Below are 21030 nucleotides of genomic sequence, written 5' to 3' on the forward strand. Positions count from 1 at the left end.
CAAATTTCAAAAGGTAAAGGAAGAACTGTTAAAGATTAAAAGGAGATCAAAACATGCCCAATTTAATATGCTGGCCTTCTCTGAACTCTGATTCAAACAAATCAATATCAAAGGAATTTGTAGACAACTGGAGAAATTTTAACACCGATGTTTAAAAATACTAAGACCTTGACTATTCTTTTAGGTATGAACACAAATTCAATTTATTTGTGAAGGTCCCTGACTTTCGAGAGCTTTACTGTGAATTGTGGATGAGGTTTCACTATGACTGAGAGGCAGTAATAAACAGCCATGCCCGGCAGGGAAGGTTAGCAGAAAGTGGAACAGGGTGTGTTCGTGGCTACTGGTACTGAGCAATGAGGAAAGAGGGGTTAATTACAGTCCTTCCAAGTAGATATGTGCTTTAAAATTCTCCTAACTCAAAACTGCAAGAAGAAACAAACTACCTAAAACATGTTGGTAATGATTCTGCCTAGAAACCATTGCTAAAAAGAGAAAGTTGGCTTCTGAATTCTGAAGATTTCCCTGTTTTAGCTGAAATCTTTTCAAATATGTCTGTGTTTTCTTAAGACTCAAGAATAACACTCAAGCAATTTGACTTAACCTGACGTTTAACATTTCTGGCATTTTGATGAACAGCTGTTATTTCAGAATTATTGCTGATGGATGGTCATCTAAGATGGTAATCAGTCTAAGCTGATGCAGACAGTGACCTCGAAACAGGCTCTCTAGAAAAAGCATCCAAGGCAAGCTCCTGTCCTGCCCGCCATTAAGAATGGCTCTCTGCTGGGAAGACAGTGATCACTTACTATCCCGTCACTTGTTCAGGAACCTGTATTCCACACCTTTCATCTCACATCTGCTTGTCAATGAGTGACTCTTAACCTTGTAAAAGTCACAGGGGTAAGATATTTCATTATTTTAAATTATTTTGCAGTTATAAAGAACACTTTCGTTGCTCTACAACGTAAGAAATGATCTTGATATCTCCATCCTTGAATGTCTTTCTTTTTAATCATTTTGAGAATTTCCTACATGAGTATAATGTATTTTGATCATATCCACCCATTCTCCCCCCTCTCCCCCCCCCCCCGTCCAACTCATCCTTGTGTTTCTGAGTCCATTTTCAACTTTACACTCAGGAAACTTCATTGTGAAAATTGATTAACAGTGGTTGTCCCTAGACACTGTTCTTCCCTTATAGAAGAGGGGGGAGAGGAAGGAAAAAAGGAAGGAAGGAAGGAAGGAAGGAAGGAAGGAAGGAAGGAAGGAAGGAAGGGAGGGAGGGAAGGAGGGAGGAACGGAGGGAGGGAGGGATGGAGGGAGGGAGGGAGGGAGAGAGGGAGGGAGGGAGAGAGAGAGGGAGGGACGGAGGGAGAGAGGGAGGGACGGAGGGAGAGAGGGAGGGATGGAGGGAGAGAGGGAGGGACGGAGGGAGAGAGGGAGGGAAAGAGGGAGGGAGGGAGGGAGGGAGGGAGGGCAGAGGGAGGGAGAGAGAGAGAGAGAGAGAGAGAGAGAGAGAGAGAGAGAGAGAGAGAGAGAGAGAGAGAGAGAGAGAGAGAGAGAGAAAGAAAGAAAGAAGAAATTCATTTCATTTGAACTGTATGTTTCAAGACATTTCTGAAATGGCAGGATGAATAAAGCTTTGGCTTTGAAGTCATGATGCCATTCAAAGACTATGCATTGATCTTGGCTAGGCACTGTGCTGTGTGCTAGAGACACACTAATGGGAAGAAACTGACACTATCTCCACGATGCAATTAACCAGGGAAGAGGACACACATTACCAACTCCTCAGAGGTGTGAATGCACAGCTGCAGACTGTACTAAGTGTAGGGCAGAAACAGGACAAGAGGCATTATCAAGTCCTTTTGGACTGTCTGACATAATCCACAGGGTCAAAGGGACTTCTCTAAGGTGCCTGAGATCTGAAGAGCAATGTCAAGTTAATTAGGAGGGAAAGGATAAAAAAGAACTTTCCAGTCAAAAAGAAGAGCAAAGGTTCCAGAGTGGAAGGCAGCGTGATACGTTCAGGAAAGGGAAATTGCTCTGGTGGGAAGGCACACGCAGGCAAGAGTCAGATGACAGCCTTGGAAGCCACCTGAAGGAGTACGTCCTTGATCATGATGACAATGGGAAGCTATAGAACTCTGAACTCCAACTATGAATCCTACTTCTATACCTTTATGGCCGATGACTTTTGGTATGACATTTAATCTTTCTTTGATCTTAGTTTTTCTTCACTTTTAAATGATCATTTTTTTAAAAATCTGCATTAAAGGAGATTCTTTTAATGCAGTGGACCCAAATCTATTACCTATGATTATCACATACCACTTTCAACCTGAGAGTTTCTCTTGATCTTTCTTAATGTGAGAGTCTAGACTGTTCCTAAATCAGTTCGGAAATGGAATTACCGGGCATGTGAAGGTTTACCAAGTGGACAGCCCATAAAGCCACTGGACGGCTATTCTCAACCTTAGCATCTCTGAAACTGACCTCAGAGAGCTACTGGATGGCCATTGTCAATCTTAGCATGTCTGAAACCAACCTCAGCTCTGCTTGCTCTTTTGTCCCCCTCACGGTGTATTCAGGCCTAGTGAATGGGATAACGAGCCCTTCAATCATATCAACTGGCATCTTGGCAGACAGCCTGAACCTCTCCCTCTTCCTCACTGGACATTTAATTAGTTTTGAAGCCTTTACATGGTTCCTGAGAGGCATCTGGCAAATCCCTCCCCATTTCCTGCTGCTTTGGACTAGTTAAAGCCCCAGCCTCTCTTGTCAGGATGTAGCAACCATCTCCATAAGATATCTCTCCAGCCCATAGACTCCGAGTCCACAAAACAGGATCAAGCATACTTCAGCACACAGCCGTCCCTATATTATTCCCAACTCCGACTGCCTTTTCCCTGATCTCCCTCGAGAGTGAAGTTTAAATGCCGGCAGCAGTCACACAAGGCCATTTTACTCTCTCTTTAAACTGTTCTTCCATTGTCTTTGCTGGCAGATTGTTCCCACAGGTGAACAAAGATGGAAGCCCTTGCAAAGGATACCGTGCATACCTCCCGAGGTCCCGTGTCTGTTCTTGCAGTCACTCTGTCCCGCCCTGGCCTTCCAGTCCTCAGAAGCAAAGTAACCTCCACTTCTCCTTGGACATCAGCCCAAGCCTCTGTTAAAATGGAAAGACTGTCTCGAGACTCCCTCTGTACCCACAGCACTCTGAACGCTCTTGCTGCAGTCCTGCTGCGGGAGCGTCTATCTCAGCTCCTGCTTTACCTGCTCAACTGAAGAGAGGTGAGTGGATGGGAAAATTAATTAAACTACATGGAACGTCTTCTGTTTTCTGAGCAAACTGAGTACTAGAGATCTTTAGCAGAACTAAACTTCACTTGCTAGAAAATTTCTGTTGAAAGATGCTGGCCAAATGGCAATGTAATGATTTACAATGCAGGTCAGAAACTAGTAGAGGAAAGCTTTAGACTGTGCACTGTACAGTCTACCATGTGTCACTGTGTTATTCTGACAGGTGTCTAGCAAACACTGCAGTTTGCTGTACCTGGGACGCTAGTCAAAAATAAATATCAGCACCAAGCCTTCTACCACAGCAAGCAAGCATCCTTAAAAATAAATGACGTAAATGCCTGAAAACAATCTCTTCCTCAAAGAGTGATTTTACTCACTGAGGCTGAGAAAGTGGTAAAGGAAGGCACAAACGGAGCATGGCTACACCAAGGAACTAAGCCAAAATGAGAATGAATCACTTCAATAAGTCATTCTCACATTACAAAATCAAGAAGTGTAACTTACAGGAACAGCTCACACTCCTAACTCAGTTGCTGTGTTTTCTGTGATTTCCCCAAATCAGTTCTTATTTTGTTTTAGACTTATATTTTCTCTTTTTTTGGACTAAGCATATAAAATACTATACGTATTTATCAGGTATTCATATTTTAATTTACAAATTGGATGCATATGAATCAAATCAGGGACATAGTTACTCACCTGTTATTCGGGATCTCCAGTACTGCCGTGTATTATCTAAACATCAAGACAACATGTAGAAACTAACACAAGTATTATTTCATAGATATGCATTTGTCATTTTCTGCATCCAGTCTTGTAAAGTACTAAGAAAAATGCTAGCTCTCAACAAATAATACCAAGTGTGCTCATTTGAGGAGAGCATGGTCCATTTTCTCCTGAATCTAACTATGGGGGTAAGAGTGTTAAATCAAGTTGCTTTGTAAATCAAAACTATGCGTGCATTTACATTTTCTTAGTTTTATTATGAAACATCTACCTAATAGTTTGCACAAACTAGGCCATTGCCATAAACAAAGCTTCTAGATTCTTCAACTGTTTGCATAAGTCACAGAAATCGGCAGTGGCACAGATTCTCTACAGGGATGATAGATGTTTTTCCTTTGTGTGTCAAATCTGTTCACAAGGATAGAATGTCAGCAAGGTCTAGCTCTTACTTCTTCTTCTGTCTCCACAAGGAGCACTCAGACAAACAATCCAGGCTTTCGGGAGCATCATCTCCCTCCTCCTGTAAATGCTGAACTGAAGTGAGAGCCTTACTTCTTTAAAAAAGCTGACTTTGTGTTTACGTAAAGTAAAATAAATTCTTGCTGGTTTGGAGGCCAAAGCGAAATGTTCCCATGATACCTCCGCCCCCTCCCTGCATGCCTTCCCAGCTCTCCTTGTAGGAGTGGGTGACAGAAGCTGGGAGAACAGATAAAACTATTGGACGACATCTTCAAGGAATAGACAATGTTAATAATGACCAGAAAAGATTGAGAAACTACTCACAGGCATAATTTAAGCATAGACTCTGTTAGTCAGAAGTGGCAAGCAATAACACCCATAATAACAGTTCAGAATGAGAATTTCATACATCATCGATAGTGTTTGCTGGCAGAGTGTTCCCATAGTTGAACAATGATGGAAGCCCTTGCAAAGGATACCGTGCATACCTCCCGAGGTCCCGTGTCTGTTCTTGCAGTCACTCTGTCCCGCCCTGGCCTTCCAGTCCTCAGAAGCAAAGTAACCTCCACTTCTCCTTGGACATCAGCCCAAGCCCCAGTTAAAATGGAAAGACTGTCTCCAGGCTCCCTCTGTACCCACAGCACTCTGAACGCTCTTGCTGCAGTCCTGTGGGAGTGTGTATCTCAGTTCCTGCTTTACTTGCTCAACTGAAGAATACTCACTGAGTAATTGGGCCTCATACTAGCTAGGTGAGTCTATGGGAAAGTAATTAAACTACATGGAACATCTTCTGCTTTCTGAGCAAGCTGAATACTAGAGATCTTTAGCAAAATCAAACACTCTGACAGAATTAAATGTAGGGAGACCATCTCTCCCTACATATGATAACTTTCAGTCCCTGGACCAGAGAGACTCACTCTTAAGTCTCCGATGTTCTGACATAATTAGTGCAGACATTGTCTTCATTCTCAAAATCACACGAGTTTACAAGAGAATGAATATGGTCACGAGAAGAGGGTAGATTATTTCATTCTGCACTACAGTTTAAGGGTGTTGCAGTAACCTCTACTGTCCCAGTGTCCTAGCTTGGGGTTGTTCCTTGACTGAAGTTGGTAGGATGGGTGAGGGACCCAACGTTCCTGTCTCCAGTGGGAACTGACATAATCCAGAATTTACTGCCTACTCCACAAAAGCATTCCATGAGGTACAATCAAGCCTGTGACAGCTGAAACACAATGTATTTTAAAAATACTAATTCTGCCTGGATTGATTTTTTTTCATGATGAAAATTTATTTTTAAAAGAGCTCAAAAAGATCAGAGTGCTTTTTATCCCCAATTAGGAAGAGAAAAAAAACTTGAACACCACTCATAGTACAAAGATAAAAGGATATCAATCTCAATATGAAAAACAACTATTTTTTGGAGGCAAACTCCCTCTTGCCAAGAGAGTAACATCTTATGGAGTGTACGATAGGAAACCATCTTGTGACAGATGCTGACATCCAGAGAACATAAGGGGAATTTCTTCGGTGCCTCCTGTTGCTCCATCTATCCCTGGCCCATCCCTGACCCATGAACAAGAGTTCCTGCTCATCTTTCATCTTTTTGGTCTCTTTCCATGGTTAATAAGGGAAAGTCCACCTTTAGTACCTTTTAAAATGGTAAGCAAACACCAATGACACACATATAATAAGTGAAATGGGAGCTAAATGTTACAGAAAGGGTAGCATGCTTTTAGAAAATAACGAACAAATACGAAGTGTTTGTCATTTTCCTGAACTTTCAAAAAATCCTACTTATTCCTCTTTATAATAACAGGCACCTATCACCCAAGAATAATGCCCAAATCAGAAAGTTAGAGAATTTATTCTTAAAACATAAGAAAGCTTTCATTTAAGTGATGTGTCCTTTGAACGGGAAGACTGTGATGCTTCAGGTAAAAATAATCGCTACCCCTCCAGCATCTGGTGCAGTAAGAAGCATCATCTCCAGAGAGCTCTCAGCTGCAGAGATCCAGTGTCAGTCACTCCCTCTGTGCAGCTCCCCACACAGCTGCGCGACACCCACAAAACACTAGACAACTATCAGAGTCATCCAGAGTCTGTGCTTTGTCCCTGTGCAACCGCGACAGGGTCAAGCTTCTTCACAACTTGGAAGACACTCAACAGATGGCAAGTAGAGTGACCGCTCCTCGGGAATGAAGAGAATGCAGAGCGCTGGGGTCTGAGGACCTGTGGGTTGCTTCCTCTTAAACACGGCGACACCTCACACTTAACAAAAGTTAAATACTCAAGATCTACATTTTTCCTTAAAGATTTTTCTATGCCAGGGATAGCAAAACAAATATTACATGGGCTGTCTATGTTTTCCCAAGTAAGATGTATTGTTCTCTTCTGCAGAGAACAAAAACAAAAACAAAAAAAAAACCCTCAGTGTCGGGCGAAGGGGACTAGCACCAATACATTACATAAAAGGTATGAGTATGTTACAGTGTGAAGTGTAGAAGGCTCTACTTTGGAGCACTATTGGGTATCAAGGAAAAGTGTGCCAACTCACAAGAGAGAGAAAGAAATAAGCCCCCTCTCTACAGTCAGGATGTAGAGAAGTTTAGGGAGTGGGGTGCAGATACTGTGTACCTTGCTTGTAAATCCAATAATAACGAGAAGCCAGCACTTGTTCCGACTGGCGAAGAAGGAGAATGACTCGGACCAATCACGTGACAGAGAAACTTCATTAGTGTGATCAGCACTAATGTTCTAACTTGGCGGCAGAGTACTCGCCTGGTAGGTCTGAAGCCCTCAGTTCAATTTCAGCACACACGTGTGAACACACACAAACACACACACACACAGGTACACATGCATGTACACAAGGGCACACAGGGAAGCTGAGCCTGAAATTTAGCAGCGTGCTCGGGTGATTTCCGTGCACGCTGTGGCCTGAGAAGCAAGTCTGGAGGGCTTGGAACAAGCAGGTAGATAGCCAAGCCTTCCCCACTGAGGACATTCACTTGACATCACTGTGGATACATTCAGCGTGGTTCTCAGCAGGATAACTTTTCTATTTTCTACATATGGATAAATAAACAAAGCTGGACCTGGACTTCCTGTTTCTGACGCTTCCTAGCGAATACTAGGCTCATCTGAGCACTGCTTTCTTTATCTAAAAAGGAAGGAGAAAGAGAGAGAGAGAGAGAGAAAGAGAGAGAGAGAGAGAGAGAGGGAGGGAGAGAGAAAGAGAGGGGGGGAGGGAGGGGGGGAGAGGGGGGGGGGGGGGGGGAGGGAGGGAGGGAAGGAAGGAAGGAAGGAAGGAAGGAAGGAAGGAAGGAAGGAAGGAAGGAAGGAAGCCCAAGAATAGGTCAGTGATAAACACTAGAGTGAGCTGGCCAGCAAAGGACAGTATTTTGCTTTGGTTTCTCTCTAGAAGATTTTGCCAACTTTCCCAAAGTAGAAATTATTATTTCATAAGATTTTAACAAATATTTCATAAGGTTTATTTTGTTTTTGTTTACCGCTGTTTGTTTTGATTTTTGAAACAAAGCTTCATTTTGTACCCAAGACCCAGCTTAGACTTCATTACCTAACCGGGCGGAACTTGTATTCACAGCGATCCTCCTGTGTCAGCCTTCCTGCTAGGACTGCAAGCATGAGCCTGGCACCATGAATATTTTTAAGTGAGTGGAAAAAAAAAACAAACCTTGGGACCAGTACTACTATATTTCAGTCACAAAAGGCTTGTCATACAAGCCTCTAAATACCTGAGTTCAACTGAATCCACATACAGGTGGAAGAATGCTCTACAGAATTATCCTGTGATGTCCACCCCCATCCCATGGTCTGACAGGCCATGGCACTGTCAGACCCCCCGCAACACACACTTTTAAAAACTTCTTAAAGTCTATAAGGAAAAAGAAACCTTCACCAAGAAAAAGAAAGTGTTAGCACTATAGGAGAACCTGAACCCATCTAGAAAAACATTTTGTAAAGGAACTATAGAAAGATTTCACTACTGTGCCACAACAGATAAAATCAACAAGCAAGAGGGAAACCTCAATAGGAACAAAGCAGGTAATAAATATAAATACAAGAGGGATGATGCATCCAAAATTATACGCAAGTAGATATGCAGGTGGCAATTCTTGCAGGCATTGGAAGAAGTAAAAAGTGAAGTAATAATGTCACAAAACTTGAAATTTTCAGATGGGTCAAAATTGAAAAGCACAGTATTCCGAACAAGGTGGTAACAGATACTCTTGGACAAAGAATAAGGTATATTGATGTCTTTATTTCTGAGCTAGAATGCCGAAGCAAGGTTACTGGATCAAAAGTACCATGCTGGAGGTGGCAGGAACAGCGATGCTAATCAGGAAAATAATAATCACCACTCCTATTACCAGGAAGAGTGGCAATCCACTCCCTGTTTGTCTCCTTGAGGGATTAGCAAGATTGTGGTAGCTGCACTGGCCACCCAGCTTCTAAACTAAGTGCCACTGTTCTGCATGCTCAGCACACCCCTAAAAATATGGCGGGCCTTTTATCTATTTTAAAGATAGAAAACCAAGGCACTCAATTTACCTGGTAAATATACAATAACTACATAGGAGCTACTTTGTATTTTCGTATTTTATGAATGTTAGCTGCATTTCTGTCTTTGTGTTACTGCTCTCATTGCAAGTGTTTTGGTATAAACAATCTCATATCTACGACAGTTACAAAAATAATGAAATAAATCATGAACGTATATGAGCAGATACATTTGGATAGCAAAAGTAAATGGCACTTCTGTCTAAAACTCAAATTAAAGCACAGTGAGTTGTGCTGGCTTGTTACAGAGAAGGGACCAGAGTTGGGAGAACAGGGCTGCAGACAGGAGGTAGCAATCTATATAAACACACAAATCATAACATCCATACTCTTACGGTCAGAAAGATGAAGGACAGGCTAACAGTAAAAGAATAACATTTTGAAGTCCCTGGTAGCATAAAGGGGTCTGCAAACGGTTAAGGGGGTGGAGGTAAGCAGATTTCATTATTCAGAAAAGCAATGCCTTTGCAGAATGATTTGGGTATTTTCTGGAGTTGGAAAAAAAAATAAGAAATTTCTCCAAAGAGGCAAATAAAGCCTGCGTGCTAAGGGCACCGTCTAGGTCCCAGGGAGCTCAGCCCTGTCCCTGGTACCACCATCGGAATAGCTGACCTCTGCCATGCCATTTAAGTTGCTCTCAATTTCCTGATTTACAAAGAAAGGAAGTTCAACCTGGCCTTCCATAAAGGTCCCTTCATGAGGAACTGTAACGGTAACAAATCTGTCACTCAGCATAACGTAGGCAAGTCAAAACCTAGCAATAAGAGTAATAATTACACATTTCAGGAGAAACAGAGTTCATAGTCTTAAGAGCAAATAGCTAAACCAGTCATTTGGTGACCCTTGTTAAAATGTGTCCTTTTAGAACTGAAAAGAACATAAGAAATATTAGTGATTTTTTTTTCTAGTTCCAAATGCCGAATGGAACTACTCAATGTTCTAATTTTTGCCCTGACGTCTTAAAAGTTGTCATTTTGGATATTGTTCAGATAACTTATTAACGACTTAATTTGTCATCTTAGAATGGTGTCAATCCTAAAGGAATATTTTTTAATGCCATCCTGAGGCCAGATATAATAGCTGCTGGGAAAGAAGGGGGACTGGCCAATGCCAGGCAGACGGCAGACAGACAGAGAAATAAATAAACTGCGTGCTAAAATTTCCAGCAGGAAATGGTGAATATAAATTACTGAAAGGAAACAAAAGCAGCAAAAGGGAATTTGCTTAAGCACGACAGCCTTCTGAAGTAGCATTCACAGTTGTAATATTTAAATCTTCCTAAGCATTAGAAATAATACACTATTAACACTTTATGTAAACATGAAGTGTCCCTAACTCACACAGCATAATTTCCATGGGCTTCTTAAATTTTATGTATTTTGTTTTCTTAAATGACTGGGTTTTTATTTTTCCAAAAGCATACATGAAATTCCTCAAACATCCCAACTTAGCAATAGTTATGTGACAACCACCTTTTAGAGTTTATGGCATTTATAAACCTATCCAGACTTTTGATAGAATCTCTAAGTATGAATCCTTCTAAAGACATTAACACCATTTGCCACAACCAATTTATATAGGCGCAGAGTTATGACATAAAGAAAAATGTAAGGTTTACACAGTTATCTAAAAGTCCTGCACACTAGCAGTTTTCGCGAGTAGTATGCCATAATTCTCTTATCTACCAGTACAAGAGCGTGCATTTATTTATATCCTTAGCTTAGCTTCATGTCTAATGTTACTGGCACTTGTATACAGGAGCGGACTTTTTTTCTAATTACACATGGAACTTGAGCTAGATCAAAGGCATTTTAAGAAGGTCAAATTTTACTTCTCTGCAAAACAGAGGATGTGATCTCACGTCATTAATTAATGCTGGGCCATGCCCTTTGGCGCCTTCTCTGGTGGTGCAGAAAACCGGGTCCAGCCATGCCCACCTGCTGGGATGGTGGAACTGTAGGCTTACCCAAAAGAGCAGGTTGAGGGCGTAGAGCAAGCAGCGCAAACACTTCACGGAATCTTCTCTGGCCATTGTGAATCTCCAGAGGGTAAAGCCCCATCCTTTCACCACATCCTACCGATCCAGGCACAGCAGCCGCGATCTGCAGGAACGGGCACAAGCAGAGAACTAACTTCACAACAAGTGCAGCCCTCTGCCAGCCTAGTATTCTGTTAAACCTCAGATGGGTCCCAGAATCCCCTAGCCTCCTTTATTCCAGACATCGTCCCATCAAAACTTATTTGTTAGAGTCATAAAGGGAACAAGACACCTAAAAGTTCTAACGTGGCCTCGGATAACACCTGCTGCCCAGAAAAAAAGGCTGACTCTCGGGATGAATGAAGGTGTACAGTAAAGTGGCTCCCAGGAGACCTGCCCCGCGGTCTTCTGCATTCTAATGAGATTTTCTTTGCTTCTTCCCAGGGGACAGCAATTGTTCTAAAGGTTACAAACATTTACCTCTCTAGAGATGCCACGGGCATCTCCCCCAACACACATACACACACACACACACACACACACACAGTGAACTGGAGCAAGCTAGTGCCCTTCTTTTCAGGACAATTCCTGGGTCCCAGCTCAACGTTCCCCACCCCACCACCCGGTCCCACATCCCGGGTGTGAACTCGGGGGACTACAGGGGGCGCAGCGCAAAACTAGGATTCCGCCCCGGGACTAGGGTTTCTTTGGGAGAATGTGAGAAACACTGTTGGTCGTCCGGGAATAATAGATGAGCCTGGGGCGGGGTGGCGAATAGCCGGGAAGGGACTTCAGGGAATCAGGGTCGGCGCAGCTGTGCCCACTCGGGTCAGGTCATTCACCCACCCCCCCCAACCTTAGGACCCCGCATGCCGCCGCGACCCTGAGGTCCCCGCCGCCCGCAGAGCACAAAGCCCGCGCGGTGAAGCAAAGCCACCGCGGCCGCGCGCCCCCGGCAGGACGCACCGAGCAGCGCAGAAGCCACTCGGCGGGCAGCCGGGACCGTGGGCAGAAGAGATGCAGGACTTGTGGCCACTCACCTTCCGAGCCGCGCTCCAACCGGGGGACAGTCGGGGACACGCGGCGGACACTCATCCGGGCAGGGACACTCCTCCCGGAGAGCCAAAGGGCGGCATTGGCTCCAGCAGCAGACGCTTCCTTGTCTCACTCTCCCCAGCCGTCGCTGTCGCTGACTCCTGGGAAAAAGAAAAGGAAAAAAAAAGTCCCGGGCAACAGTCGCTGGAAAGTCTCTGCTAAGCCACCTCCCAACGCTGCTGTCCCTCCCAAGTCCTCGCCAAGTCCGGACGAGGCAGCGGCGGCAGCCAGGGCCAGCTGCACAAACTCTCAGCGCATGCTCGGCCGCTGGCTGCCCGGTTGGGTCCTAGTGGGTGTTTCTTGTCCCTCTCACCCAGAGTGACACCCCAGAGGGATTCTTCACCTCTTTGAGACAAAATGCTGGAGAGATAAAAACCTGCGAAGCAGGGAAGAGTCCTCGCAGCAAGTCCCTTTAAAATGGTGGCGTTGCAGGAATGGAGACTGAGTTATAAGCATAAGGAAACAGGCTTTTATTATATGAAAATATTTGTGTTTGAGAAGGGGGGCCACGGGTGGCCCAACCTAATTCCTGCAATGAGAGACTAGTTTTCACAACCTTTGTGGAGCCGCCTCCTGTGACTTGTCATTAACGTGGTGCCCTGTGATCCTTATTGATTTTTGCACGCCCCCAATCAAAAACAAATAAATATATAAATATATAAAACACAGTCTAACCCACTCCACTCCACTAATACTAGCAAGACCATCAATGTATCCCTATCCAGGCTTAGAATTCGGATAGGGAAAAGAGAAGTTAATTCTTTCAGAAGTAATTCAAATTTTCCCAAATTTCTCTTGACTGTGTTCTAACTGGTGATTTGTCTCAATAGGCACACAGGGTAGTGAGTCTCCAGAAACTTTGTGGTACTTCCTGAATTTCTAGTTTTGAAAAAAAAATAGGGTGGAATTCAGGAAGTATCACGGTAACCACAAAGCATCTCTCCAAACCTAGCTTCTCTTTCAGAAGTAAGAAATTTCACACTGAAAAATTTAAATTGCTGGATCATGCTGCTCCCACAAAAAGATTGAGTTTTATCCTTCACAATAGCATACATTGCAGTGATCGTCTGTTCCCACATCTAATAGCAAATAAAACCTCACTTGTAAAATATGAGTTACCTGAGATCCAAGCAACATCTTTGAGGAAAGCTAATAACTGGCGTCCTCAGTATAATTTGCAGCTGTAGTCTGTGTCCGTCATCACCTGTGAGCCGTGTGACCAAAGTGACAAGAAGACGCGGTGGTTGGAACTGAGGTCAACGCCATGAGACAATGTGGATGCCCAGGGCTAAGCTAATAACATTCTTCCTAAGCAAACCTTAAGACACTCAGCCCTAAAAAAGCATACAAGAAGTTCAACCATCCACACAGATTGCCAAGGAGAGCGTCCATCAGATGGCCTCGCACTCCAGCCATGCAGTGACTTCTGGAAGTGTGGGGAGGAGCTAAGAAAGCTGCTTTTATCCTTCACCAGTGGGTTTGCAAAGCAAAGGCTGCTGCCTGATTCGCAATAGACAGCTGGAAAAAAAAAAAAACAAAACAAAGCACCATTCGAATGCTGCTGGTGCTACACCTTCCTGAGAGATATAAAAATTCCCTCCTAGAAGGGAGGCTTTGCATTAAAATCAAGAAAAGGAATGCCAACAATGCTCACATCTCAGAAGAAAAACTCCCTTCCACTGTTAGAAAGCTGGTCACCTGCCCTAGGATGATAAAATAATAAAAATAGATAAAAATGCTTTAGAGGCTCATGTGTCCCCTCTTTCCACCAGAAATAAGTAATGTAGAACCAAAAGAAAGTCAACATATAGTTTAAATCACCTCTTATTACAACCAGAGTCCACACTGCTGCCTGGAATCCCAGCTGTCTGTCTAACACAACAGTTTAGTGGTTCTCAACGTCCCTGTGTTAGATCACTTCCGGTGAGCTCTGAGAAAAATCCTGAAGCTCTGGTGAACTTCAACACACTGCGATCGGAGTCTCCAAAGGGTGGACTTAGTGTGCCATTTATTTCAAAATTCTCAAGGCAACTTACAGAGTTTAAACAACTTCAGTATGAAAGACCGCATCGTGTTTAGAACACAGGGCAGCTGGAATGGCCTCCTCAGTTTGACCAAACATCTTGCAAAGTCTCTACCCTCATTTTGCCCTTTGCCACCAGAGCCTGAGCAAGGTTCCCTACCAGGAAGCCCCTGGGCTACTTAAAAGTAGTCCAGTCCATTTCCCCTCCCTCTCCGGGAGGAGCCTAACAATTGTATTCTGTAGGCTCTGAAGCTTCCTCAACAACATTCTCTACATGGGCACCGTTACCATTTGAGTAAGGAGTGGCATATTAAGAACGCAGTCTACTCATTGCCCGGAAGGCAGGAACCCATTCTAAGGCAGTATGTGCTTCATTAAGTATTATTTGAGTGTGTGGCACTCACTGTACCTGCCCCCTGCTGAAGATATTGAAAATTTAAGTCCCTGCCTGCTGAGAAAAGACCGAACAGTTCCTTTCTGTTTATTTAGTGGTAATAATACGAATAAGATCTGCATTTCCAAGCACTCTTTTCATCAGGTCCAGAGTTAAGAGCGAAGCTCAGTCATGCAGGAAGACGGGCACAAGCTCATCTCAGCACAAGGCACTCCACTTGAGCACAGCTTACCCTGCCCACTCTGCTTGGCGTGGAGAGGAAGGAACGGCATAGGTGTTTGATTGCATGAATGAACGAGTTTTGCTGACTTCTAAATGTAAAAGGCGGTTCTTTACCATTATGAACCAAAAGAGGCTAATGGGTTGCTTTTACTAAACAAGTCTTCTGTACACAGCATAATGCCTCTTCCCACAGTGATACATGAACTTCTCAGAACCATGATGGCATACTGAGACTCAACCGACCTCTTCAGGATGATGATGTAGCAACTAAAGGAGTATCTAAGCTTTTAGTTTTTAAATAAGCTTTGCCTTCCTATTTCCACTGTTAACTTGTATTACAGCATCTCTAATCTTGGTGTGTGTGGGGGTCGGGGGGAGGTCCCACTGGCAGGCTCCAAAAAGGAAGACAGATTGGTCATTTCCTACTGGCTGTATATCAAACACACATACTCAAGCTATGAAATATAGTCCTACCTTTCTCTTCTGAAAGCACATGCCCAATAAGACCAAAAAAGCCTTCCTTTTCTTTGTTGACTCAAGTAACCTTCTCTGTACTGTAAGGTTAAAATACCCAGATAAAATGCAAGGCATCTTCTGAGCATGGTAACTTATGCCTTTAATCCTAGCACTCAGGAAGCAGAAGCAGAAGGATCCCTGAAAGTTCCAGGCGAGCCTAGACTACTTAGTGAGCTTCAGGAAAGCCAGGACTACATACTGAAACCTTATCCAAAAAATAAAAATAAATTTAAAAGGCAAAGTATCTAGTCAGATTAAAATTTCCCATAAACAAAAATGGTCCCACGAACACCACCACGTGCAACTTTCAGTGTTTGCCTAAAATTGTTTAACTGAAGAGTCTAAATGTCTCTTAATTTTGAACATATATACAAATTGGAAACTAGAAATTCGACCACTACACTAAGTAAGAAGGGCGTTTTACTTGACAATGAACTGACAAACACAGCTCCTTTCCTCTGTAACAGTCTCGGGGGCAGGCCTTGTCCCCGGCATCATTTTTATAATGATGCTCATTTAGCATCTTCTGACACTTGTGACATCTTCTGAGATGTATCATCTCGGAGTCCTCGCCCCTCCCATGTCCTCCTAGCCACAAAGCCATTATGTGAATCCAGACTTCATGTTCAATCACCACTATTTCTGGAGAAAAAAAGAAACTACTTCCTCCCTATTAATCTCCGTAGGGATTACAGAAACTTCCTTGGAGGTAGTGTGGGAAGGTGTCACTCTTGCCTCATTCCCTATGACCCTGTTACATTTGCATGAATGAATTGGTTGCTAACAATAAGTATGGTCTTACTGTGGTGGATATTAAACCGATCTGAATACCGTCTCGGCACCTGAGGCAACTCTTGCCCCAACTTCAGAGATTTTGAACTTATTAACCAGCAGACATTGAAGGCAACAACCCCACTATACTCAAGAGGTGTCCACTGGGTCATTATTAGAAACATAGACCATAAAGTGTCAAGGTTCCAGAGAAATCCCAGCTCTCAGTTTACAACTTCATTGGCACAATTTCTTTGCAGAAAGAAAAGCTTAGAAAACCTAAAACATCTTTTCTTTATGAAAAAATCTAATTTCAGTTATTTAAAATAAATAAAAGGAAAGGAAAGGAAAGGAAAGAATTGAGGTCTAATAAACTATCAGGCACCAAGCTCCTCTTTCCTTAATAGAGCTGTCGCAAAGCACTCTATTGTATCAGGACACCAGTTCTCGGTCACGTCCACAGTACTACAACTAGAGACAGACTGAGTAAGCTGCAACACACCCTCAACTTCTGCCCCCTCAGTTCCTACTCCAACTGGACACCTCATAAAATGTCTATTCATTTATAATATTGAGATGTTCGATTTTTACAATGATGCTCACTTAGCTACCTCAAACACAAATATGCTATTTCTACCATGTAGAAGATAACTACTGTTGCCATATCAGCTACAATTTTGGGATTAGAATTTAGCCTTTACAAAAATCGTGTTATTGGAATTAAAGTTTTCTCTTATTATATGCATATCTCTGTATGTCTGTGTATACGTGTGCATAAAGGTATGTTTATGTGTGCTGGTTAGCCAAAACTATATATCCTGATCCCTAGTTATGGTGAATTTCTACTTCATAGTTCATAGTGTGGATGCACACATTATTGACTGAAGGATGGGGAAATCTAATGTCTATTCTCTTTTTAGTGGTAATGTTATGCTTACTTAGATGACACAGATGCTTTCCATTATGTTGTATCTTGGTTAGGGCTGATTTTTTTTCTCTCAGAAAGCAATATAAACTGACCACTAATCTCAGGGGGAACGGAGAGGGTGATCACCTGCCAGTGGCATAGGAATTCCATAGTGAAACTCCACAATTAATTCTGATGATGTATGGGTGTTTCCATCATTGGAGCACATCTCTTAACTTTATTATCAAAGTAAGCTGCCTGACTAGCTGCAGAACAGATCTGGAAGGTAGCAGGATTGGTTTAGAAAATCTGTAAATATTTTCAAAAATAACTGGTAAGAATTAAAATATGTTTGGTTGTTTTTTTTTTTTAATTTTTGGTGTGTGTGTGTGTGTGTGTGTGTGTGTGTGTGTGTGTGTGTGAGAGAGAGAGAGAGAGAGAGAGAGAGAGAGATTTTTACTTATGTCTTATGTGTTTCTGTTACCTGGCTGAAATCTTCCCAAGCCTGCCATATGCGATGAAGTGGTACCTATTTCCAGGAAGGAAGCTTAAGGAGCAATAGCAGCCAGCCAGGGCTGGAGAGCTGAGCACTGTCTTTTCATTAGCTGCGTCCCCACGGCCATTCCTCATATCAGACGCGTAACTGAGAATCAAACAGGAAACTTGTGCTACCTAAGCTGATTCTCTCCCCCCATTTTCCTTTCCCTGGCTGTCACGAACTTACCTATAGAAAGATGGCATCACACACTCAGTTCCCCTTTTCCTTCTGCTCCACATCCTTCGAGCTGTTAAGCTCCAAGTCTCCCAGACAAACTTACCCAGTCCGTAGCAAGTCAAGCTTTCACACGCAACCTCATTTCACTCCGTTGTGGGAGCGGATGAGGACGGCCAGAACCTAAAATCTAAACCAATCAATTAGAGTGTGACTGGAATTTGAGCAAAGACTCATCAAAAGGCAGTGTAAATTCAGGCAGCCAAGCGGAACGGAGTATGAGGGGAATGTACTGGCAAGCCCTAGGTGGAAATCTCAGCAGGAAGGCAGATGGCAGTCAAAGAGACAGGGCAAATGGTGAAGGGCAGGTGCCCTGGCAGATGGGCAGAACTCAGGAGGAAGGGAGTTTGGCAGAAAAGAAAGAAAGAAAAAAGAAAGAAAGGAAGGAAGAAAGAGAGAGAGAGAAGAGGCGGAGGAGGAGGAAGAGGAGGAGAAGGAAGGAAGGAAGGAAGGAAGGAAGGAAGGAAGGGAGAGAAGAGGAGGAGGAAGAGGAGGAGGAGGAGAAGGAAGGAAGGAAGGAAGAGAGAGAAGAGTAGGAGGAGGAGGAAGAGGAGGAGGAGGAGGAGAAGGAAGGAAGGAAGGAAGGAAGGAAGGAAGGAAGGAAGGAAGGAGGGAGGGAGGGGGGAAGGGAGGGAGGGATGGAGGAAGAGTAGGAGGGAGGGAGGGAGGGAGGGAGGGAGGGAGGGATGAAGGAAGAGTAGGAGGGAGGGAGGGAGAGAAAGAATGTAGAAAGTCTCTCTGAAGCAGGAGTCCCATTCCTGCCAAGGTGATTTAGACAGTCTTTGCCAAGCCCAAGCTCTGAGACCAATCCAGAGACCTGAACTCTAGCCCATACAAAGTCAGCAAATAAGGCTGAAAGGAATACTTTCTCAAGCCTAATTTTAGGAATCCAGTATTCTAATTGGAAAAGTTTGCAGTCTCTGGATTGGAGATCTCAACTCCGGGCTGAGAAACTTGTCATGAATTTAGAGCCACCGAGGGCATGATGCGACATGTGACTGAACAATAACGCAGAAGTCTGAGGAGAGGGTACCTGCTTGTAGGTGGTGGTTTCACCTCTTGGTAGGGATGTGATAGAGACTGCCAGCCGCCTCAGTTTCCTTATCTGCACACCTGCCCCCTGAAGAGGACACAAAGGTTGTGTAATATGTGAGTGGCCTAAATTTAGCTGGGGTCACACTGTCCTTGGAGGTTTAAATAGAACAGGGTAAGCCACTTTCCTGCAAGCCATGGGTAAAAAATGCTTTCACCTTTCACCCCCTTTGGGGATTCAACAATGGGGCAAGAAGGAGGAAATGCTCATAGAGTCCTGATGCAGTTTACAGACCATGCCAGCTCCTGCACACCAGCCTCTGTCAGAAGGGGACAGCTGTTTGGGAAGTTTCCCTTAGTACAGCCATTACAATCCATGCTCACTGCGGCTTTTGACTAATGTCTCAGAGTGAGAAGGGGCTTCTGTAGCAACACATAGTACACTCAGAACAAGCGTTAGCAACTTTCAGCATCTGTGGTCCTTATGTTCCCAGTAGACCCTCTCTCTGGGGTCTCTCACTGACTAAGAGAGCTTCAGCTCCAAATTCCAGGTAACTTCTCACACAGATGCCATAACTATCTTTTATTTTATTATCTGTCTTTACCCTAGAATTTTTGGCTTTTACATAATTCTCTACCTAAGAAAAATAAGCAAACTTTTTGTTTTGTTTTGTTTTACAGTACTTACTATATAATAGGAACTATCTTTAAGCATCATATAAATAGTGATAATTTCATACTCTGTCCATATCAGTCCTGAGAAAATTAAGCATATCATGTTAAGCAAAGGCAAGTGACAAAAATGCTGTGCCAGGCTGTCTATTCCTACAATCCTCTAGGACCTAGTCATTCAGCAAAATACATAAAAAATAAATGGCTGTATAGTAATTAGGAAGAGTATTTAGATAGCAATATGTAGAATCTGCTGAAGGAAATCTGAGAGAGAGGAGATCATTTCTATTGGCAGGTTTTAACAAAAGGATAAAACACTAGCCTTTTAAGGAGTCTAAGAACAGAGGAAACACTAACTATTCCATTTGCTTCCCAGACATTGGCAAACTCTTCACTGTTGTGACCATTCTGCTAATTGCTATAGGAAAGAAATTTCCTTTGTTTGTGTGTATCAGCCAAAACAGTATGTGGTGTGGTGTGTTTGTGTATGTGTATGTGTGAGTGTGTGTGTGTTTGTGCACACATTTAGATGTATACGTATGGAAGATTCTCGTTAACACGAAATAAGCTTCTCCATTGGATAAGATTTAATAAGCACAAATTTTTATAAATACTGAGCCATCTTAAAGGACTTGATAAAGAAGGAAATGTGGAGCACAAAAGCTCAGAAATACAGTGGAAATGGAAGGAAACAGTGTGTATGAGAGAGAAAGGAAGGGAGATGAAGGGGAAGAGGCATAGAAAATAGCTAGAGACAAAGTAAAAAAAAAGAAAGAGGAGAGAGAGAAAACAAGGAAAAGGGAGAGAAGAAGGAGGAAAGTAAGAAAATAGAGGAAGGAAAGAAAATGTCACAACTGCTGCCCCCGAAGTTGTGAAGCCAGCCCTCTTTGTTTCTGTCAGTCACTTTCTTGATACTTGTCTCTGAAATGCTAGTCCTAACACAGCTGTCACATCACACAAGGTAGAACAAGGGAACAGTCTCTTTTGCTTCCAGACCTCTCCAGTCTGCCTCTGTGTCCCAGAAGAATATTCACGACTCTGACATTCATTCTTAGAAACCTAAACAGTTAGTACGATAAGGGCAATGTGCTTTGATTCTGTAGACAATAGTAGTTCAATGTTTTTGGAAGGAAAACAGAAAAAAAGAAAAAAGGAAAAAGGAAAGGAGCATGACTGGTCCCGGGTTTTGGCCCCAGATGAATAAAAAGAAGAAATAAGAAGGGAAAGAACATGACAGCTCCGAGGTATGGTGGAGGAGGTTTATCACAGCTACGGGAGAGAGCAGAGCTTGAGTCAGAGAGAGAGGACATGACCCTGAGCCATGTGAGGAAAAGGGGAGAGGAAGCAAGAAGAAGACAGAGGAACCAGGTGCATCAGCCAGGAGGCCCAAAGAGGGTAGAGTAGAAAGACCAGGTACCCAAACTGGTTGGATTATATAGGGAAGGGCAGCTCAGCCTCTGGGCTAGAGAAGTTTAGGGTATGGGTTGGAGTATGCCAGCAAGGGATGGGGTGTTCTAGCTACCCTGTAAAGGGTAGGCATTCAGGGATGCAAGGAGGACCTGACAGCTAGAGT

General features: G+C 43.3%; 1 protein-coding gene across 4 annotated transcripts in view; it reads right to left on the reverse strand.

The window, feature by feature from the left end:
- Nucleotides 1-21030, reverse strand: part of Tspan12 (tetraspanin 12) — a 104021-nt gene that overhangs the window by 60784 nt on the left and 22207 nt on the right. Inside the window, exons 1-3 of one of the 4 annotated variants that reach the window (XM_038320385.2) lie at nucleotides 13268-13553; nucleotides 12094-12249; nucleotides 11042-11177 (exon numbers count right to left, since the gene is read on the reverse strand). In XM_038320385.2, coding sequence (XP_038176313.1) covers nucleotides 11042-11107 — 66 coding nt within the window. In that variant the 5' untranslated portion in view covers nucleotides 11108-11177; nucleotides 12094-12249; nucleotides 13268-13553. Of the gene's footprint in view, nucleotides 1-11041; nucleotides 11178-12093; nucleotides 12250-12491; nucleotides 12645-13267; nucleotides 13554-21030 lie in introns of those variants that run through there. The other 3 variants (XM_038320382.2, XM_038320384.2, XM_038320383.2) reach the window with 3 other exon arrangements.

The sequence above is a fragment of the Arvicola amphibius genome, chromosome 2, assembly GCF_903992535.2.
Source record: "Arvicola amphibius chromosome 2, mArvAmp1.2, whole genome shotgun sequence".
Classification (NCBI taxonomy): Eukaryota; Metazoa; Chordata; class Mammalia; order Rodentia; family Cricetidae; genus Arvicola; species Arvicola amphibius.